This window comes from Sturnira hondurensis, unplaced genomic scaffold, assembly GCF_014824575.4.
Source record: "Sturnira hondurensis isolate 20B ecotype Veracruz unplaced genomic scaffold, ASM1482457v3 Scaffold0018525, whole genome shotgun sequence".
In the NCBI taxonomy this organism is placed as follows: domain Eukaryota; kingdom Metazoa; phylum Chordata; class Mammalia; order Chiroptera; family Phyllostomidae; genus Sturnira; species Sturnira hondurensis.
In genome coordinates this window covers 3,415,889-3,436,714 of record NW_028091156.1, presented here as the reverse complement: position 1 = coordinate 3,436,714, position 20,826 = coordinate 3,415,889, and the positions used below count along the sequence as shown (strand labels likewise).

General features: G+C 43.4%; 1 protein-coding gene across 6 annotated transcripts in view; it reads right to left on the bottom strand.

Moving 5' to 3' along the window:
* The window catches only part of ENAH (ENAH actin regulator), a 106,910-nt gene that overhangs the window by 44,178 nt on the left and 41,906 nt on the right, over positions 1–20,826 (bottom strand). For all 6 annotated transcript variants that reach the window (XM_037069348.1, XM_037069349.1, XM_037069350.1 and 3 more), the window contains 2 exons: positions 10,996–11,161; positions 6,587–6,764 (listed from right to left, as the gene is read on the bottom strand). In XM_037069348.1, coding sequence (XP_036925243.1) covers positions 6,587–6,764; positions 10,996–11,161 — 344 coding nt within the window. The remainder of the gene's footprint in view (positions 1–6,586; positions 6,765–10,995; positions 11,162–20,826) is intronic.

The window sequence follows — 20,826 nt, the reverse complement described above, 5'->3', positions numbered from 1 at the left end:
GACCTCAGTAAAGATCAGGTCAGTGTTTGCCCAGGAAACTGCAAAATAAAAATGGACTTCTTCCTACACGAATGGCAGTGTCATCGCCCAACACCCCTGAAAGTTTCCAGAAAACAGAAGACACTTGTTTCGACCATGATCACCTCTGGAATGAGAACCATCCCCAGAAAGAGCAGGTCTAACCTGTAAGGATTACTTCCGGTGCCTTAACGTGAGCAGGGTGCCACATCTGCCCATTCGGCTTCTCATTTCCACTTTGTGCCTTTCGTGTCCTTGCCCGGTCCCTATGTTTCTGACCATTGTCTTATTTTCTCTACTCACGCAACAGAGCGTCAAGATCAACAACTCGGAATGATTCATTTTTGTCTCTCTCACAGCATGCAACACAGTACACTTTACTAAGAGTGTGACTAGCCCTGGCTGGTGCAGCTCTGGGAGTTAAGCACCTCGCTTTTGGAAAGGCCTCTAAAGCGCACTGTGAAGATCTTGAACAGAAAAGCAGAGAAACAGAAAAAGTCGCTTGAAGGTGGGAAGACCCAACCTCAGCTGTGCCCTCCTTACGAGGCAGTCAATCTTCCTGACTAGACGCTGGGAGTGACAGCCGCCCCCCCCATCCCCCAGACAGACCTCGCATGATTGTGAAGGTTGTGAGTTTGTAAATGAGGGAGACAGTGGAAGCGGGAAGAAGCATGAGAGCAAAGCGCCCACAAAAAGACTGTCCTGCCCGACCCCCAAACTTGTTTAAAAATGTTACTTTTCCAGTAAGATTAGTTGACTTAGGAAAGCTCAAATCGAAAGGTTACCCAGGGTGACCTTTGGGACGCTTCATGATCCAACTTCAAGTGACTTTATTATTACGTACGATTCCATGTATTAAGACGATCGATGAAGTTCCCCAAAAATGCTGTGTCGAGAATCAAATGTGTTACGCCTGCCCAACATTCCCACTCTCTCCCTCTCCCTCTCTGGCTGGTAGAACCATCTTCACTGGTGGACCTTCGCCCCAAACAACACATCTCATCTCCTCCTCGGGCCTGTCTGTCGCATCCCACTGAACTACGGAAAGAGAGCGAACTGTGACACCAGATCTGGGGACAGATGCCAGCTGTGCCACTGTCTAGCTGTGGGCCCTTGGCCAAGCCCCACTCACATCTCTAAAACAAAGATAACCCCACCAACATCGTACAGTTGTTACAACGATGATCGGTAGTATACGTGCCCAATTAGGAACTGCCACAGAGCAGATATTCATGCCTCAGAAGTAATTTAACAACTAAATGAGAACATGAGTTGAAGGCCTAGAACAACAGCTTGGCAGGTAGAGTAGGCACTGAATAAAAGTGTGTTCTGCCCTCCTCACTCTTTTTTTCTTTAATAGTTTATTTATTTTTAGAGAGAGGGAAAAAAAAGGAGAAAAACATCCAGGGACCTGGCCTGAAACCCAGGCATGTGCCCTGACCTGGAATCGAACTGGTGACCTTTCGGTTCTCAAGAGGACGCCCGACCAACTGAGCTGCACCAGTCTGGGCCTCTTCACTCTGTTCCTTTCCTCTTTATACTTTGTCACTTCAGGCCTCATTTTCTCAACCAATGTTACCACCACGGTGTCCTAAACTGATCTCCGAACCCACCAATCCATTACATTTGGTCTAAAGCACAAACCTGATTGGTTACATCAAACGTTTATTTAGCACCCTTCAATGCCTGGACCGCCGACCCCACGAGAATCCACACACTTCTCAGCAAGAACGCAAGGTCCTTCCCAACCTCTCCAGCCTCACTCCTTAGGATTTCCCCCTCCCCACACACATTCTCATGCCCCCGCCCCTCCACAGTCCATCTGTTGTTTCCCAACCGCTCCGCGCTCTTGGGCCTCCACACCTACTCAGAATGTTCTCATTTAAAACACAGCTCAACCGTCACCTCCTCTTTGGAAATGCCCTTAACCCTGGAATTTTCTTTACTATTCCAAAGGCCTTTCTGCACCCTTCATTCACAACATTTCCCAAACTGTCTTCTCCTTGCTTCTAGTAGCTCCCGCCCAGCTACGACGTCCTGGAAGGCAGAGAACAGGCGGCCTTATCACGGGCCTGTGCCTCCCAGGGCCCAGCACGGCCCCTCCGCTCAAAGCAGGGCTGGTTCCTGCCACAGAACCAAAACACTGCTCTCACCCACGCCGGCAACCTGGAAGAGGAGAGTGTTGTTCTGAAAGCAAAGTATTCCTAGAAACTTTCTGAGATTTCTTAAAATCCAATTAATTTTTTTTNAAGGCCTTTCTGCACCCTTCATTCACAACATTTCCCAAACTGTCTTCTCCTTGCTTCTAGTAGCTCCCGCCCAGCTACGACGTCCTGGAAGGCAGAGAACAGGCGGCCTTATCACGGGCCTGTGCCTCCCAGGGCCCAGCACGGCCCCTCCGCTCAAAGCAGGGCTGGTTCCTGCCACAGAACCGAAACACTGCTCTCACCCACGCCGGCAACCTGGAAGAGGAGAGTGTTGTTCTGAAAGCAAAGTATTCCTAGAAACTTTCTGAAATTTCTTAAAATCCAATTAATTTTTTTTAATCTCAAAAAGATTAAAAAATGCTGAGATAAAATTTATACGAATGCTCATCTTAGAAGGTATATCAGGCCAAAGCATCAGTAAGGAAAAATAAATGAATGGAATCTCGATATTTATTCATAAAACCTAAAGAAAATTTCAAGCATGAGGTTATCTCTATATTCTCATTTTCGATAGACATTTTTAGAGCAAGAGCAGTTTTACCAAAATATTAAGGATTTCCTCTCACAACGGGGGAACCTTGGCTGAGCAGAACACAAGCAGGAGAATAACCTTACTGGCTATGCCTAAGATTTTCCTTTTAAAAACACATTTAAAATCATTTTTTATTTTCAAATGACTTAAACATTTCTCAGAATGAAACACTGTGTCAATTTACCTTTGCCAATCATCCCGAGGACCGACTGTGTATTTCATATAATTCATAACTATTATCTGCAAAACTGCTACACAGGTACTTGATAAATAATACAGCACTACAAAGTATCAGTCTGAATCAATCATTTTCAATGCATCTGTTTAAAATCGAGTCCATTTCCATTAGGCAACTGAAAGAGAGAAACTGTAGCATGTGGTGTACAAGGAAGAACACTATTTCAACTCTTTTCCAAAATGTTACATGTGATTTGTGTTTCTTAAATTCCAAATATAACTCACTGTATTTAGCACCTCCTGTACTTTCCAGTATATTAGATAATTGCACAGCAAGCTAAACCAAAATAAAGGGAAACATTCCGGCCACCCACCCTTTTCCTAAGAAATGGGAATATTAAACACATACAGAGCACCTTGTGAAGGTCAGCATGATGAGCCCCAAAGAAAGCTATTTTTTCTCCGTTTAAAAAAATGGCTGACGATTTAGAGGACTTAGGGAGCAAGGGAGAGAGGAAGGCAGAATTGTGTAATTACTGGTTTTGGTAAAAAAGATAGGTTAGTAATTTTCTAATCCTGCTCCGGAGAACCACGTACATGCCTCGGCCGCTACGGGCTCCCAAGCCCTCACATCCATCAGACACACTCCATTTCTCTGGGTCTGTTTATGTATTGGGTCTCCCCAAAATAATTGTCTGAACAAACCTGTCCATGACTTTAAAAAGCCTGAAAATCACTAAGAAGGATTCACCAATATTCTATGTATAATACTGGCATGAACACCTAATAAAATAAACAGAACATTCCTAAGAGAAAGTGCTTTAAACTAAACAAAACAAAACAAAACAGCCAAACAGCCCTGGTTGACGTGGTTCGGCAGATTAAGCACCGGCCTGCGAACCAAAGGGTCGCCGGTTCTATTCCCAGTCAGGGCACATGCCTGGGTTGCAGGCCAGGTCCCCAGATGGGGGCACATGAGAGAGGAAACCGATCCATGTTTCTCTCACACACTGATGTTTCTCTACCTCTCTATCTCCCTCCCTTCCCCTCTCTGAAAATAAATAAATAAAAAATTTAAAGATATTAAAAAATGTTAAGACATTAAGTAGGGACGACTAATACCTGTAGCTGCTTTACCTTTATGAATAAATTTGTTTCTTCTGCCTGTGATCAGAGATTTCTTGGGTACATTGTTTGTCTAGGGAGGGGACACACAGGTTAACCTTTTCCAACTTGGTTTTGGCAGAAAAACAATGAATGGTTTTGGCAGGAAACTGGCCGTGAACCCAAAGGGAACGGTGGTAGAAGGGAAAGAAGATAAGGGGCAACACCACTGGGTGTGTCTGTTTGGGTGGATGCAGGGGGGCTACGAAATAAACCCAGGCACGGGACACACCTGTCCTACTTTGGTGGAGAGCCACAGAAAAAAATTACGTCCTTTCCCAGGGACGCTTCTCATCTTTGCATCCACTTCCTCCCATGCCTCCCCTTCCGAACCAGTCAATAGCACCCAAGATCGGAAAGTCCTGTTGAACTACAGTGATTTACGAAAAGTCCTGTTCTACACGAATCAGGCTTTGAAAAACACCCACCATTTTATATGCTTTGTTTTCTCCGATGAAAAAGCTATGGACCCAAAAGCGTCTTTGCCAATGACTTGGGCCACGATGTGAGCAGATGGCAGGATGGGCCAACTTCTTCCCCCTTTCTCCCCTCGCCCCCCCCAGCCCGTGGTAATCCAGGCTGGGGTTGTGACTGAGAAGAAAAGGAAGTTTCAAAATCGTCTCAGAAGGACCTACTAAGCTGCTGCCTTTCCAGAATGCTTGTGTCAACGAGGGGCGATTTTCTCACTTGCCAAACTTTTTATAATGTGGGAATTACAGAGAACGTAATTGAGTCTCTCCATATTAGGACTCGTTAATTTCAAAAGATTAAGATCAGAAAAAAAACCATTAATTAGCTTTGCATTTTGAAAGCAAACTGTAGGACTACACACTGAGTAAAACAAACGCTTTCCATCTGGTTAAAAAAAAACTGGTAACAAGATAACAATTTTAACTTTAAATTAGTACCGTTTCGCTCCTAACATCAGTAAATACTCTTTTGAAAACTTAGAAATTAGAATTCTAGTTTGTCCCAAATGTGGAGAGACCAAATATGACTGTCAAACACATACTGTCAAAACTTTGTCCTTTAATTGCCCTTCAATTATTGTACTATGTCGCTGACCCATTTAATAGATATTAAGAACCACAACTCTGGTTTCTTTCCTACAGTAAAACTGTGCTGAAGGAAAGGCAATCCTATACCCACATCGGAAAGCCGATAAAACACCGATGTCTGCAAGGTAAGTAAGTGCAGCAACCCAACGATCTGCATTCGAATCTGTACACATGCAGACTTTTCCATGCTATTTCCTGGACTTGCTGACTTAACCAGGAGAAGTTCCGGTGGTTTATTTTCTCAAAACAGATCAGCTAGGAGAGCTATGTACAAATTAGTTAAATGGATACTAGTTTTCCTCAAAGGAGAGCTAATAATGCAAGACACCTTTAGATATAATACTTAGTTCCACCCAGATTCCAAAATGCCTTCTTGCACTGAAATTCACATTTGAAACAAACTAAAACATGGAGGTGTTTCAACCCTTTTTACAATAAGGGGCAGAATAAATAAAATTTCATTTATCTATAATAGGTTTTGAAATTCTACACCTTTGACAAAATATCAAATCTTTTTTTTTAAAGATTCTATTTATTTTTCTTAGAGAGGAAGGGAAGGAGAGAGAGAGAAATATCAATGTATGGTTGCCCCTCATTCGTCCCCTGCTGGGAACCGGGAAAAAATATCAAATCTTAATCTGACTATGTAAGCCCTTCCTCTTAAGATATACATAAATAAACTTTGTTTACACAACATTTATATCATGTGGACCACTACTAAATATACAACAAAGTCAAATCCCATTTGTATTGTTTTTTATATAAACATTCATTTTCTGAGTATAAAAATCTATCTCCTCAAAGAGAAAAAAACTCATTGGTGCATTTCCTCCTCTGTTTTTTAAACAAAAAACAAAAAGAGAGTTCATCTCTGACACATACACAGTCTTAAATTCTGGAGGGGTTTTTAAGTGAATTATTTCTACATCGCTGTCTAACCAATATGCTGTCGGGGAGATGCAATTCACAGCTTGTACCACCTGAGGGCACTCTTAAAATCTTGAAACAACTTTTAAAATCAAATTTTTATCTATTAGGATGAAGGAGACCTAGTCCTACTTGAGGTTCAAGGCCTTGCTAGTGGCTTAAAACACATGTTTCAGAAACCATGTGTCTTCACAAAATCTGAGATGAAGATGAATGTGCATAATTCCTAGCCACTGCGTATTCTCTGGGCCTCTCATCTTTACAACAAAAGTTGAGGTTCTAGAGCAGGATGAACAGACCCTAAACACTTTCCAACAGGAGTGTTTAAAAATCACTAATGAACCAATCTCATACGACTATCCTGTCACACTTCCGCAGAGAATAACAGAAATTCAAGGATTACTTCAGATACATAGATGACTTGAAAGCTGGTCAGAAAAGGTTTGTTTTAACTCGGACATGGCGCTTCAGTTCAAGGAAACAAGCCAAGCACGGGCACGTACCTGTTTCCTGTGAATTCAACACTTCTAAGGCATGCATCATGGCACTTGCAAAGACATTGGCATCCTCTTTGCTGCCAAAGTTGAGACCATACACCTGTCTAGCATCTCGCCACTGGTGGAAGGTCTGTGTAGCTTGATTGTACTTCAACCCTTTCGGAATGGCACAATTTATCACCACCTGAAAGACAGTAAGTCTTTATAAAGTCCAGCTAGTAACTGGCAAAGTCAACGAAGTCCACAAATACTGACTGAACAGATAGACAGTCATTCATTCACTCAAATCTGTTCTGGACAGACCGTGGCAAAAAAAAATGGTTGAAACGATTGTCTAGGGTAAAATCAGTCTGCAGAAATAACAGTCTGGTTGATGGAAGTTAAGTTGTCGATGGTGACAAAGATCTGGCCTTAAAAAAGTAAATCAGAAAAACAAAGGAAAACACATACCCCCTATTAAATATATATTAAGATGTTACTGAAGTATTATAAAAATCACAAAACGTATAAAACTTAAGCATGTGGCCTCGCCAGGTGACTCAGTTGCTTGGAGCACCATCCTGTACACCATAAGGCGGCGGGTTCAATTCCCCGTCGAGGCCCATACCGAGGTTGCGAGTTCAGTCACTGGTCGGGGCATGAGCAAGAGACAACCCATCAATGGTTCTCTCTCTCTCCCCACCCCTTCTCTCTCTGAAATCAAAAAACTTTAAAAAAAACTTTAAGCATGTATCTCAGCGAACATTCCCACGTAGCCAAACTCTTGATAAAGAAACAGGACATCATTCTTCCACGTGTATTTTAAAGCCCATACAGCACCATCTTTAGCTTTGTACAGTTGGGGGTCACGTAAGATCAATATTTATGTTTTCGGTTGCTTTCCATTTCTTCCGCCTTCTTCAAGCTCCTGTTGGGACCATTTTTTGATCCTGAAGAATTTCTTCCAGTGCAGATCTGGTGACGAATTCTCTCCAGTTTTGTCTGTCAGAAAATGTCGTCATTTCACCATCATCTTTTAAGGATATTTTTATAAGACACGGAATTTTAAGTGGGCACTCATTTCTGACAGTGCGCTGAAGTCCACGGCCTTCCAGCTCGTGTTTCTACTGAGACACCGGACGACATTTTCTTGTTCTTCTTTCAAGTTGTCTTGTTTCCAGTGACGGCTCAAGAGTCCCACCCTGGTACTTAGTTTACAGTGGTTTTGTCACGATGAATTTATACACGGTTTTCTTTGTATTATCCCACCCAAGGTTTACAGAATTTCTCAAGTGATACTCTTTCACCACTTTTGAAAATTCTTGTTCATTATCTTTTTAATTATTATTCTGCCCCATTCTCCTCTCTCCCCTGGGACTCTAATTATACAGATGCTACACTTTTTTTTAACTGTATTCCCTATATTTAAGCTCTTTTTATATTACATTTTTCTCTCTCAGAATATCTTAGCTTCTGTCTGAATATTTTTTCTGTATATATATTTTTTCTATATATTTCTCTGTGTGTGTGTGTGTGTATATATATATATATTCCAGTTTACAAATTCTTTTTAGCTGTTCCTAAATTGTTACAAAACCCATCTCTGAGTTGTTCAGAGCAATTATTTCATTTCTCAATTCTTAAAATCCAATTTGGTTCTTTTTTCAAGTACCCAGTTCTCAGCCAAAATACTCAATCTTGTCTTGTATTTCCTTGAATATATTAAGCACAGTTATTTTAAAGTCACTTTCTGATAGTTCCATCAACTGGATTCCCACTGGATCTATTACCACTCGTCTTGTTTCTTCGGATGCCTGGGTATTTTGATTGAGTGCCAGACACTGTGTATGGACAAATACAAAGGCATTTTGAGGCCTGTGGCGATGTTGTATTTTTTTCCAATGAAAATTTACATTTGCTTCTGGCAAACGGCAAGGGAAACTGTTAACAGTCTTAAATCACCTTAGTTCAAAAGTGATTGGGTCAAACTTCTTCCCAGCATCTGGGACTTCCAGGCCCCGAACCGTGGGCTGGTGTTTACGAAGATTACTCGCCCTGCATCAGCAGGGCCAGACTTTTGATTTTTGCTCTGCTAGACCCAGGACTCTCTCCAAAACCTGCTTAGGTTCTCAGTCTCCTCTTTCAAAACTGGCACACGCCTCCAGTAAGCGCAGGTCCAAAGCTGGGTTCTCGTCTATGGTTCTTTCTTTCAGATTGTTAACAACTTTCTATCCTGTTTCTTCCCTTACATGCTTAGCAAACATGCCTACCCTTCACTGCATCCTTCTTTCAAGGCTGGAACTCTAAGATGCTCATGAAACCTAACCACTGTGCCTGTAACACAGTAAACACTTAAAACATGTAGAAAAAATGGAATGTGTTAATATGTGTTTATCTAATTTGTACATGCTCTGTCCTACCAATAAATGGTGGGTGATTTTTTTAATGGCCCTTAGTATAAAAAGTTTAGGTGTCATTTGATAAATTATAAAAACATGTTTCCACTTGGAAAAGACTGATAACCATTAAGAAATATAACAAGGTACTCTGGTATGAGAGGAAACCAATTTTTATTAGAAGTATTAATATGTGTATTATCATTTCTGGTACTTCAGTATTTTTATAAAATTGCATTTTCTAATTGTTTATTGCTAGTTATACAAAAATGCTACTGACTTTTATATACTGATCTTGTATCTAGCAACCTTGCTGAATGGTCTTAATAGTTGTATGTAATATTTCATCTTTGTACACTCTTGGGATATTTTTGGAGACAACTGCAACACCAATGAATTAAAATCAGCTGTTTCTGTCTTTTCAAGCCTTACAGATTCTATTTCTTCATCTTCACATCACTAAGTCACCTCCTCCGCAATGCTAAATGAAAGCAATTAAAACTGCAGTCCTCAACTTATTCCTGAATTTATTGGAAACCCTCCTAATGATGCACTGTCCTGTAGTGTTCGCTGAATGTTTGTATCAGTCATCCTCATCAGCTTAAGAAAATTCGTTTTCAAACGTGCTAAGAATTATTACCTGCAGATTCTAATTTTATCAAGTGCTTTTCCTGAATCTCATTTCTTGGAGATTTTCTTCCAATTTCAATACTAGGTTATCTACTGTTAAGCTACCCTTATATTGCTGAGAGAGAGAAATCCTATTGGGTCCAGAGGTGGTCTTTTTCTTTTTCATACACTTTGCTGAATTTGGTCTGATATTATTTATTTTATTGAGGACTTCTATGTCCATGTTTCTAAGTGAGAACAGCTGACAATTTTCCTCTCTCAAACTGTTCTGGTTTAAACATCAAAATTGTACAAGTCTCATAAAATACTGTTCTTTAAAACAATGTTGATAACAAGTAGTGTTTTGAAGATTTTTCCATTTTGATTGCAAATGTTCTAGACTGATTCCCTCTGTTTTATACAATTTTAGGTAGCTCATTAACTACTGATATATTTATATGGTCGTAAGTCTATTAAGTTCTGCATTCCTGCCAGTTTTGGCAAATCATATTTTTCTACAAAATGGCCCACTTACTGGCATAACATTATTCACAATTTCATGGTACAGTAATTTATTTTTGTACCGTATCGATCTTTTCCAATCCTAATATTGTTTATTTGTAACTGTCTTTTTTTCTGTTTTAGTCTGTCAACTTTTCCACTCAGTAGGGCAGCTTTTGTGTTAATATTTTCTATTTATTTTTATATTTCCTTCTGCTTCCTTAAGTTCATTTGATGTCATTAAGTAAGTTTTGTCCACCAAAGGGCAGCTTGAACATTGCCAAGGTTTCTATACATAATAATTTATCACTCAGGTCTAAGTACTTTCTAGACACTTTCTCATCTTCATAATGATTTCATCTGAGTGTCATGAATTACTTATAAGTGTTCCCAAATTTCCATACATTTTAAAAACACTCCATTCACCAAAAACTAGAAGTCATAGGATAGTTTGCTTCTCTTATGAAGAAAGTGTGTTTTGTTCAGAAGCTGCCTTACTTGTAAAGATGTCTTTCTAATTATTGTTCAAGTATTTATTTTCTCTTTTGCCAACACTTACTTTTTAGGACTGTTCTTCAGTACCATCTATGTTTCCCCCAAAGACGCTATTTTGACCACAGTTGGGGTTTTTTTTGAATTATTTATTTGTTTGTTTATTCTTAGAGAGAGAGAGGAAGGGAGGAGGAAAGGGAAAGAAACATCAATGTGTGGTTGCCTCTCACGTGGCCCCCACTGGGGGTCCCAGCCCGCAACCCAGGCCTGCGCCCCCACCGGGAATCGAACCGGCGACCCCCTGGTCTGCAGCCCACGCTCAATCCACTGAGCCACACCAGCCAGGGCTTGACTACAGTTTTAAACCGCTTTCTTTCAGCAACTATACCAAGTCCTGCTGTAACACAAGGCGACTTTAAGAAGGTAGGAGCCCCTTACCTGGTGGTCCTGAATCTTCCTGCCCACCACTCGGAATGTGTTGTTGCCCGTGTGGTGGTATATATGGACTCTGCTGAAGCCCGTCGAGCCGCCAGCCGGCACCCACTTCTTGTTGGCATCATCATAAACCATCACGGCAGCTCTTGCCTGACAGATACTCTGTTCGCTGTTTAAAAAAAAGGCAGACGAGATATTCAAAACATGCTAAGTAGCCCACATAAATCAGACGGAGCTGAGAGCAATTCTGATTTACTCTGCCGTAAATCAGAGTCACGGCGTCAGCCACCCAGCAGTCGGTCAACAACGAACACTTTCCTGGATGCTGGACACGGCAGTGAGACAGAACTTCCCGCCCCCCGTGGGCGCAGTCTGATGCATCAAACAACAAAGTGCGCTGAGGGACCACGCAGAGGAGGTCAGGATCCGCGAACACACAAGCAACACAAAAAGGTTTTCTTCTAAATCTGAGTATCTAACACATTCTTAGCCTGAGTACAACTACAATTATAAATTAATCACCACTGGTGTAATCGCATGCATGTTCCTAATGCCGGTGACCTGTTTGTGAATCCCTCTTTACCAAAACCACCTTCATCATCACTGCTTCGGGGTGTGTGTGGCAAATTCCGGTCAGCTTCTCTGCCCCTTGAGATACAGAGGGGCCACTAGCAACCAATGGCTGGCAGTGTGACTCCCCTCGGGCACAAGAACACCCTGTGTTTCAAATTTCTTCACTTAAAAATGAAAAAGTAAAATGAGACGCTTTCTAGGGATCCTTCTGGATTTTAATTCTAACCTTCACAGGTAAATATTTTAAAAAGAGCAATTCCAGTAGGATGTCTTTCAATCTCAGCTCCATCTCAATTACGTGTTACCAAATGGGACAGAGACGCATGAACAAATAGAATGAGGGAGATGACCTTAATTTCACACGAAACACTAGTTTCATCGTTCAAAAATTCTCTACAGGAGGGAAAGACTGATTGGAATTTTATTAATTCCATACATTTTACTTAAAAAAAAATCAAGTACAGAAAGAGGTCAACAGAAGAAAACGGGTTCACGAACTCCATGCCGACTACTAACCCACTTAACTCCACCCCACAGAGCAGACTCCCGTGATGGCGAAGCCGTAGTGAAGGCAGACGCTCCCAGCCCATCTCTAATGACAGCTTTACTCCTTCCCACCTACTTCAGCTTCAAAGATGTTAAACACTAAATCACATGGGTGCTTCCCCACTGCCCTCAGAAACAAAGCCACTTTCGAAACGTCTCTTCCCCAGATGCCTGCCCCCTCTCAACACTGTGTGTGCGTACGTGTTATCCCACTTGCTGAGTGGCCCGGTGACACAGGATCACTGGAGACACAGGAGGTCACAGCACTGCGCAGTAACACTGCTTGGGAACAGGGGATCATAACTGCTTCTCATCTCCCATTGGAGAAATTTTATAAAAACGTGTCACAGTATTTGTATGGCACAAACACGAAAATAAACCCAGCGATAGTCTAAATATTTACGTCGCACTGAAACTTTTTGGTGAAATAGCTCTGGGAACAAAAACAAGCCAATGGCTTACACGTGAATTATTTTTTAAAGCCTGATTAAAGAGCCTTTGTCAGCGCAAGTGAAAATCTCTTCGCCACTCACAGGAGAAACACCAACGCAACAATGTTCACATAAGCCCACAAAAAGCTGACATGACCAAGGTAAAGCAAAGTGCCTCTCAGAGCGCGCAAGCCCAGAAACAAATTTACTACTAACCGGAAGCCACAATCCAATAAAATCTGTAAATTAATTAAGAGCAGTATTTTCCAGGCTTCAAACATTATCACTTTTGGACACACAACAGGATTCCCATGGATCAAGAAACAATGTCTCTTCAAGAAAAGTCCCAGTGGGTTCACACAAGCTAGGCCACGGAAAACCCCTATTTTGTAAACGAGGTCATTCCATGCCTCAAAAAAAGAAGAGAAGTTTTCAAAAAATCCAAAACCAGGCAAGTTAGATATACTGTCCCAACTTCCTCCTCCACCTTTCCTTCCCCCGTTACCCTACAGTGGGCACCTGGGAGACATCCCACAGATGGAAGCGGAGTCCACTAAATAGCTTATTTTTTTCCCCCACTAGCTTTTCACTGGTGTTTATCATACAGACCACCAGCCAACAAGCAAATGTCTGGTGACTTCAACTTCCCTGGGAAAGCTATAACCACGAAACAAGTCATCTCCAAATGAGCACATCAGAGCAGCCAACAAAGGCCCGCAACACAAAAAACTAGTTGGTTTGTTTTCTCATGAGGATGAAAAGAAATGTTCAAAGCGAGGTGTTAAGGGCCCAAGTCGAACTCTGAACAAAGCCAAGGAGCACCAGAGGAACCAAGGTTAAGGAGAAGAAAAAAACCAGGCGTGGGCAAGAGCCGAGGTGCTGCTGGGAAAGCAGTGAGAGCCACAGGGGCATGGGAAGCTGTGAAGGAGGTCGGCCGGAGTAACTGCAGTCCTAGAAGACATCGGCTCTCCAGGGAGCCACACCAAGGGCCAGCCAGGAAGACATGGCACCCCCGCTGGGGTTCCGAGTGACAGATCGAGTCTCTCCATTCCTTTCCACAGCATCCGAGGACCTGTCTTGCTAGCGACAGACATCCTGTGGTATAAAAAAATATTTGGTCTTTGTCTCAGTTCCTGGCACAGAGCACCTAAACCGAAACCCCTTGGCATCTCCATCTCCAGGGCAGTAAGAGAGTGTTTGGTATGCTAATGACATGACTCTAGGCTTCAGGATGGAGGCCGGTTGCCAGAAAGACTAAATGAGCCCCGATCAGAGGGCTGAGATGTTCAGTACCACCCCACCCCCTCCCCCTGGGGAGGGTAGAAGGGCCAGAAATCCAGTTCACTCACCAATGGCCAGTGATTTCATCAATCATGCCCACATAAATGAAACTTCCATAACACCCCCCAAACAGCTCAAATCAGGGTGGTGGGCGGCCTGCCCACAGTGGGCAGGGAAACTACACCGGCCCTACAGCATCTCTTCCATCTGGCCGTCCCTGAGTTGTATCTGTCAACCCCAAAACAAAGTCATCTCCAAATGAGCACATCAGAGCAGCCAACAAAGGCCCGCAGTGCAAAAAATTACTTGATTTGTGTTCTCATGAAGATGAAAAGAAAACGGAAGTAAAGTACGTGCCTAAGTTCAGGGAGCCATTCCGGTGAATGACCAAACCTGAAGGGGGGGTCGTGGGAACCCCTGCGTTTGCTGTCAGCAGGGACAGTCTTGGGGGGGGAGCCCTCTGCCTGCGGCACCTGTGCGCCCTCCGGGGAGTGTCACAACTGCACTGAACTGTCGGACACGCAGGCGGTGTCAAAAACCAGAACTGGCTGTGATGCAGGAGGAAAACCACTCGGCACACCAACCCCGATTCCAGGCAAAATAAGCCGGTGGCTTCCTGTTCTGTACTTCACGGGCCCACGAACTTCAGGTGCAGGGGGGGTGACCCAACACAGAGGGTCGACACCATTCTGGCCTAGTTGCCAGGTTGGAGGTTGGGGGTGTGGGAGGGATCGCCGTAACTTCATCAAACGAAGACATTCTGGAACTCAAAAATCGCACAATAAAGAAACGTACTGTAAAGTGCTACAGATGTAGCAGCGGGCCTTCCATACACTTCTCCACATTGTTTTTTTTTCTTTTCATTTCCCTCTGATCCAGGGAAACACTTATGAGGGTCCCCTTGAAAGCACCACTGGCCCCAGTCCCAACAGAGCTGCCTGGGCAGCCGTGTACCAACGAGCAATAGGAGACACAGCTCCAAGGGTCTCCTGGCAGGAATTTCTAGCTTCCTCCTGGAGGGTGTTTAGCTGAAAAAGTCAACGAATGAATTTCTGACGTGCTGAAATTGGACACACCTGTGCAGTTTTTCGGGGAAAGGAACGAGGGAGGGAGGTGAGATTTAAAAACCACGGCTACCAGAGTCGAAAAAGGGTGGATGGGAATGAGGATCTAATAAACAAGCATGGCAACACACCCCAAAACTTTGTACTTGTTACAGGACCACTCTCTCTCCGCATCATAACCACCCTCCAAACGAACACCTGGCAGAATGAGCCTACAACATCCTGAGTCTGCGGGGGAACTAGGAAACACCGGATCCGTAAATCGCTCCGGCGCGGTTTGGTGAGGATCCGGCCCTCAATTAGTGGTTAACAAAAATCTCATTTTAGGACCGAATGCAGTTGGTATATATGAGAGATGACAGTTTTTCTTTCTGATGCTAACTTTTGTATTTTAAAATAAAATAGGGCATCAGAAGGCTAGAGACGGCCGTTTTTTAAGTATAAAAGCCATGTCGCTACATCACAGTTCCGTGGCTCTGTCAGGTAATTCATTCCTGACTACAGTCAGACTTCCCGAACAGGCAGATATGACGGTACACAGTGGTTGCTGAACCCTATTCTCACAGTTACCTAGTGAATGGGAAGCTTCCCGGTATTTAAGCAAATTAAGGACGGCTTGGCTATTTACTTGAGGTTGCAATGAAGCCAAGCCTCTACAAACAGCAACTTTCTTTTGAAGACACCGCTCATTAATCACTGCTTGTCAAAGAGGGAACAACCACGCCAGCACCTAGCACACAGGAGACACCCTTTTTTTAAAAGATTTTATTTATTTATCTTGAGAAGTGAAGGGAAGGAGAGAGAGAGAGAGATATCAATGTATGGTTGCCTCTCGTGAGTCCCCTGCTGGGAACTGGCCTGCAACCCAGGCATGTGCCCTGACTAGGAATCGAACCGCAATTCTCTGGTTCACAGGCCCATGCTCAGTCCACTGAGCTACACCAGCCAGGGCCTATTTATTTATCTTTAGAGGAGAGGGGAAGGGAAGGGGAGAGGGAGAGAAACATCCATGCATGGTTGCCTCTCATGCATCCTCTGCTGGAAACTGACCTGCAACCCAGACATGTGCTCTGACTGGGAATCGAACCACAACCCTCTGGTTTACAGGCCCACACTCAATCCACTGAGCTACACCAGCCAGGGCAACACAGGAGACACTCTTCACCCACTTCTTCAGGACCGAGTTTTGTCCGATGAAGTCCCACTTATCGAGACCTGGATCAAATTCCCTTTCTCTGCTAAGGCTTTCTGGGGTCTGCAAAGTCACAGATACCTGCCTCCTCCTGAGTTCTCACAGTATCCACTAATCTCTTAACAAGGACGACTCTCTGAGGGGGTAATGTTTGGGCCACAGGAAGGAGTGGGCACTTCACTCCAAATGTGCTGGGCGGCCACTTGAGAGCTTTAGGGAGAGCAGGCCTTGTATTTTTAGAAGACGGCTCTCGCTACTACGGGACAGAGACAGGATTCAGGTAGGGGGCACAGAAGTCAAGAACGGAAGCCCCAAGTCCAGTGTGAGACGAATATACAGTGACCCTGCAGCCCCACTAGAAACACAGGAGAGAAGCGTGTGGGAATACGTGTTGGGAGGAATGCAGGCAGGGATCGCTGGTACACAGATGAGAGAGGAGGGAAGCGAAGGGGACAATCAAAGGCACGAGAAAAGGTATGATGTCACCTAGCATTTTATTGATACTCCCCAAGTACATGGGACATACTGTAAAGAGTGTCACTATGGAAAGTCATGGGCCTGATTCCTATTTACATACAGAGAAACACGTCTTCACCATCTTTGAAAAAGGCGAGTGTCATTCACCTTCAAATCCCTGTTTAAGTTACCACGGTCTGCACAATAACCTCTACACTTCCAGCTACAGAGAGGGGTTACTCTGAAAGAGGGAATCAGCACCTTGGCCATTATGATGCTGAGTCATCCATTCAATGAACTGAGATGTCAGTTATTCAGAAGATAAAAATATTAAGGAAGAAATTACCCCCCAAAAGTAGGGGACTTAAAAGCCAGATTTCCACCTTGTTCTTGGATGTGGATTGTTTTTGCGCAAGCCTGCAGTTTTATCACATTGCAAGCATTAAAGAGGACTACAGTCAACAACGTTAGATTTTGACTTCACGCTGTTCCCACCTGAATTCCCCGGCCCCTCCGGCACACTAGAATTGAACCAGGCCATCTTGTTATGAGACACGACGCAGCCGAATTGGGATAGACCCGTGTTCTCCTCACACAGGAAAGCAAACAGTGAACATCACGTCCCGTGTGGAGTTAAGCGCCCCAACAGTCCCACAGGGCCTCTGCCCTCAGTCCTCTGCGCTGGGCTCGGGGCCACCCTGAGAACCTAGGGCTCACTCGCCCCACCACCCTCCCTGCCCATCGCCCCACCCCAGTGCCACCCTGAAGACTTCTGATTCATCCGTTCCCTTTGCTCACAAGGCTCGAAAGCTTTCACTTGGGCCCTCCATCATTTCTTGGTCAGACTATTTCAGCAGTCTCCTAACTGGTATTCCTGATGCAATTTTACTCCCAATTCCCAATGCTTCGGGATATTTTTCTCAATAAATCTAATTAGGTCCCTCTTCCAGGTCAGGAGATGCCAAAGGCTCACTTTAGGGTGAATGCTGGCTCTTGTCGTGTGGCGTGCAAGGTCCACCGTGATCTGGCTTCTGTCTCTGACATTCCTTCTTTCTCTCAAACACTGAGAGCATGTGAAGCACACCACACACACCACTCCACCATCCTACCGCTGGGGGCACCTATGCAAAACCGGTCAAACTCCAGCACAGCGACAGAAACAATTATGCCACACTGGTGCACACCTCTGCACGCGCCTCTCTCCCCCGGACCTGCACAGTATCTCTTCCCAAATACCTGCTGCTGACACCAGCTGTCCTTCAAAATTGAGGGACACATCCACATGCCACACGTCCTCTTGAAAGCTTCTCTCTCCGGCCCCAGACAGGGACTCACTCTGCACTGTCACAACGCACTACTGCACATCATCTTTCCAACACCAGGCCTTAAACCCCTGAAGGGCCGGCAGTATAGCTTCTCGCTTCTCCTAAGGAAGATCTGTTAGAGTGGTAACTTGGAAAGTCATGAGAGATTAACTGTGAAGAGTAACAGTCTGTAACCTGTAGCCCTACCTAACGTGCACCAGTGAAAGTTCCCTTTTCTGACTTTCAAAGCCCCGATAGACAACCTACCGAACCCTCCCCTCTCCGCCTGTAAAACACACCATTAGCACGGAGAACACTCAAAGGCTGTCTCATCACCCTGCCCCCTTCTGCTCCCAGCAGTGGGGCCATGTACTTATCAAGAGTCAGCTGTGTTTGTGACCAAATGTATTCGTTCCAACTGTACTTATACATTATGCAATTTAACGATCATAGAAAATGATACAATGTGAGTATACAGAAACTGCATGAAATTAAGTTAAATGTTTTGGAAAGTTTCTACGAAGGCACGTCACTGAAAGACTGTGGGACAGACACAAAAGGGGGCGATCCCACAAGCCTAGCAGAATGCTGCATTCAGAACACTTTGCACATGTCTAAGCTCTCTCTCCACTGTAAAAAAAACCGCACTGACTCTTTAGAGATAAAAGACAGGCATACTTTAGGGGAAAAAATAACGTGGGATTCTCATCACCAGGCTAACACTGAAAGCTTTGCAGAAAAAGGATACAGAACTGACAGGTAATATTATAAAGCAGGCTGAAATATTTAAAGGTATATGTCATTTTTTAAAGACACCAAACCTCAACCAGTTCAATTAACCAACCATCATTACCAGTATGGAGCACATTAGACAGTGGGGCTTCTACTACAGTGTGCATTTATGAAATACTAACCAGCTTTCTCCTTTCATGTTCCCTCAAGAAAACAGAAACAAGCCACTTGCTACGAACAGGGGGCGGGGGCGCTGCCTGCTGGTAACAATCGGGGGTTGCCATGGCTCACTGACAGAGATACATTGTGACCTCCGCTGACAAACAGCAGACACACAGAAGGGCCGCAAACAAACTTATTTTCTGCAAGGCAAGGAGGCGGTCTGGGAGGCAGCAGCTCCAACACGCACAAAGGCAAAACTTCCCATCACGACCACACAGCTACATGTCATTCATGTCCCCAAGAAACACTAAAGGTTTTTTTTAAAAGGGTAAAAAGAGCAATGTCACTACTAATCTCTTTATCCCACATCTATAGTCATGTGCAACGTGACAATGCAATCTAGCATGATAACTGATCTGTAGTAACCAAAGAAAAATAATCAGCTCTGGCTGCTGTGGCTCAGTGGACTGAGCACCAGCCTGCAAACCAAAGAGTCCCTGGTTCAATTCCCAGTCAGGGCACATGCTTGGGTTGCAGGCCAGGTCCCCAGTAGGGGGTGTGTGAGAGGCAACCACACATTGATGTTTCTCTCCCTCTTTCTCCCTCCCTTCCCCTCTGCCTAAAAATAAATAAATAAAATCTTTTTTTTTAAAAAGAAAATCATCAGTGTGTCTTAAGGAAGATAGCATGCTTCAGAAAACAAATCTGTTAGGTCATCCTGTAAAATGAAAAAAACATCTCTTAAATTGCTAGGCTAAGTAATAAGTGGGAAAAGTACCCTAAAGTAGGTGCTTACCACACCCAGTCATGTGTTTAGAAGTAATGAGAGGGATTTTTTTTTATATTAATAAACCTCTGTGGTAGTACTTGACTTTAGTTATGAATACCTCTTACTTGAATAAACTTGGCCAACAAAAAGAGCCTGCCTCTGCCAGCAACAAATCTGGAGAGAAATAACAAAGCAAATGAAAACGTACAATTTCAATATTCTCAGAACCACAAGAGAAGAGACAACCAGGGTGCAATTTATGAGTTTGTGCAGACACAAGAAAGTGAAGTCACTCGGGACAGGAAGTAAAAAGAAACACTAAGAAACCAGTAAGATGGAAAACACCTCGGATGGACACCTGCACACCTGTGCAGCTCTGGGGGGCACAACAGAAGGGCAGCGCTTGCTGCTACGGAGCACAGGCAAATCCAAGCCCTCCAGCCTCTCCTGTGGGACAGAAGACTAATCAACAAAAATAAGGCAATTTTTTAAAAATTAAAATCAACTGTTTCAGGAGACTGCACTCTACAATTATCCATAGGTAAGTATTTTTCGGAGCCCATGTTTCAAAGTATTACTTAAAACTGCAAGCCTGAGTCATAACAAAATCGGTGAGAAGAATGTATTAAAGGATCACTGCCAATACTGTTATTTAACATGGACTGACATATCTCCAGTTAGTTACAGTCACAAAGAATCCAAATCTCCTCACGTTAGCGAAGAACTAAAACCCAGACACAATTAAGTCACCTAAGTAATTAATCACCAAGCCACTACTATGATGGTAACGATATTAATAATAAAAACAAATACTAATATGAATGTACCACCAAGTGCCATACATTGTTTTGTGTGTTTTGCCTTTATTAATTCATTATTTTTATTCAACAATCTTATTTGGTGGAATCTTGTTAATATCTTCAATTTTACAGATAGTAAGTTGAGACAGGTATGTCAATGAATAAAACAGTCTAAAAGTAAACTGATACATATATGGACAACTGATTTTTACAAAGATACAAAGACATATTAGTGCAGAAAAGGTAGTCTCTTCAATAAATGGTACTGGAACAATTAAATATGCATAAAGAAAACATGAATCAACCCATACGTCACACCACATAAAAATTAATTTAAGACATACCATAGGCTTAAACATACAAGCCAGACTCACAGAACTTTTAGAAGGAAACACAGGAGAGTAATTTCACGAACTCAGGGTAGGCAAAGGGTTGGGCAATAATTGCAGAAGAAAAAAGTAGGCAAGTTAAAATATTCTTTCATTAAAAAACACCTTTAAGCCCTGGCTGGTGTAGCTCAGTGG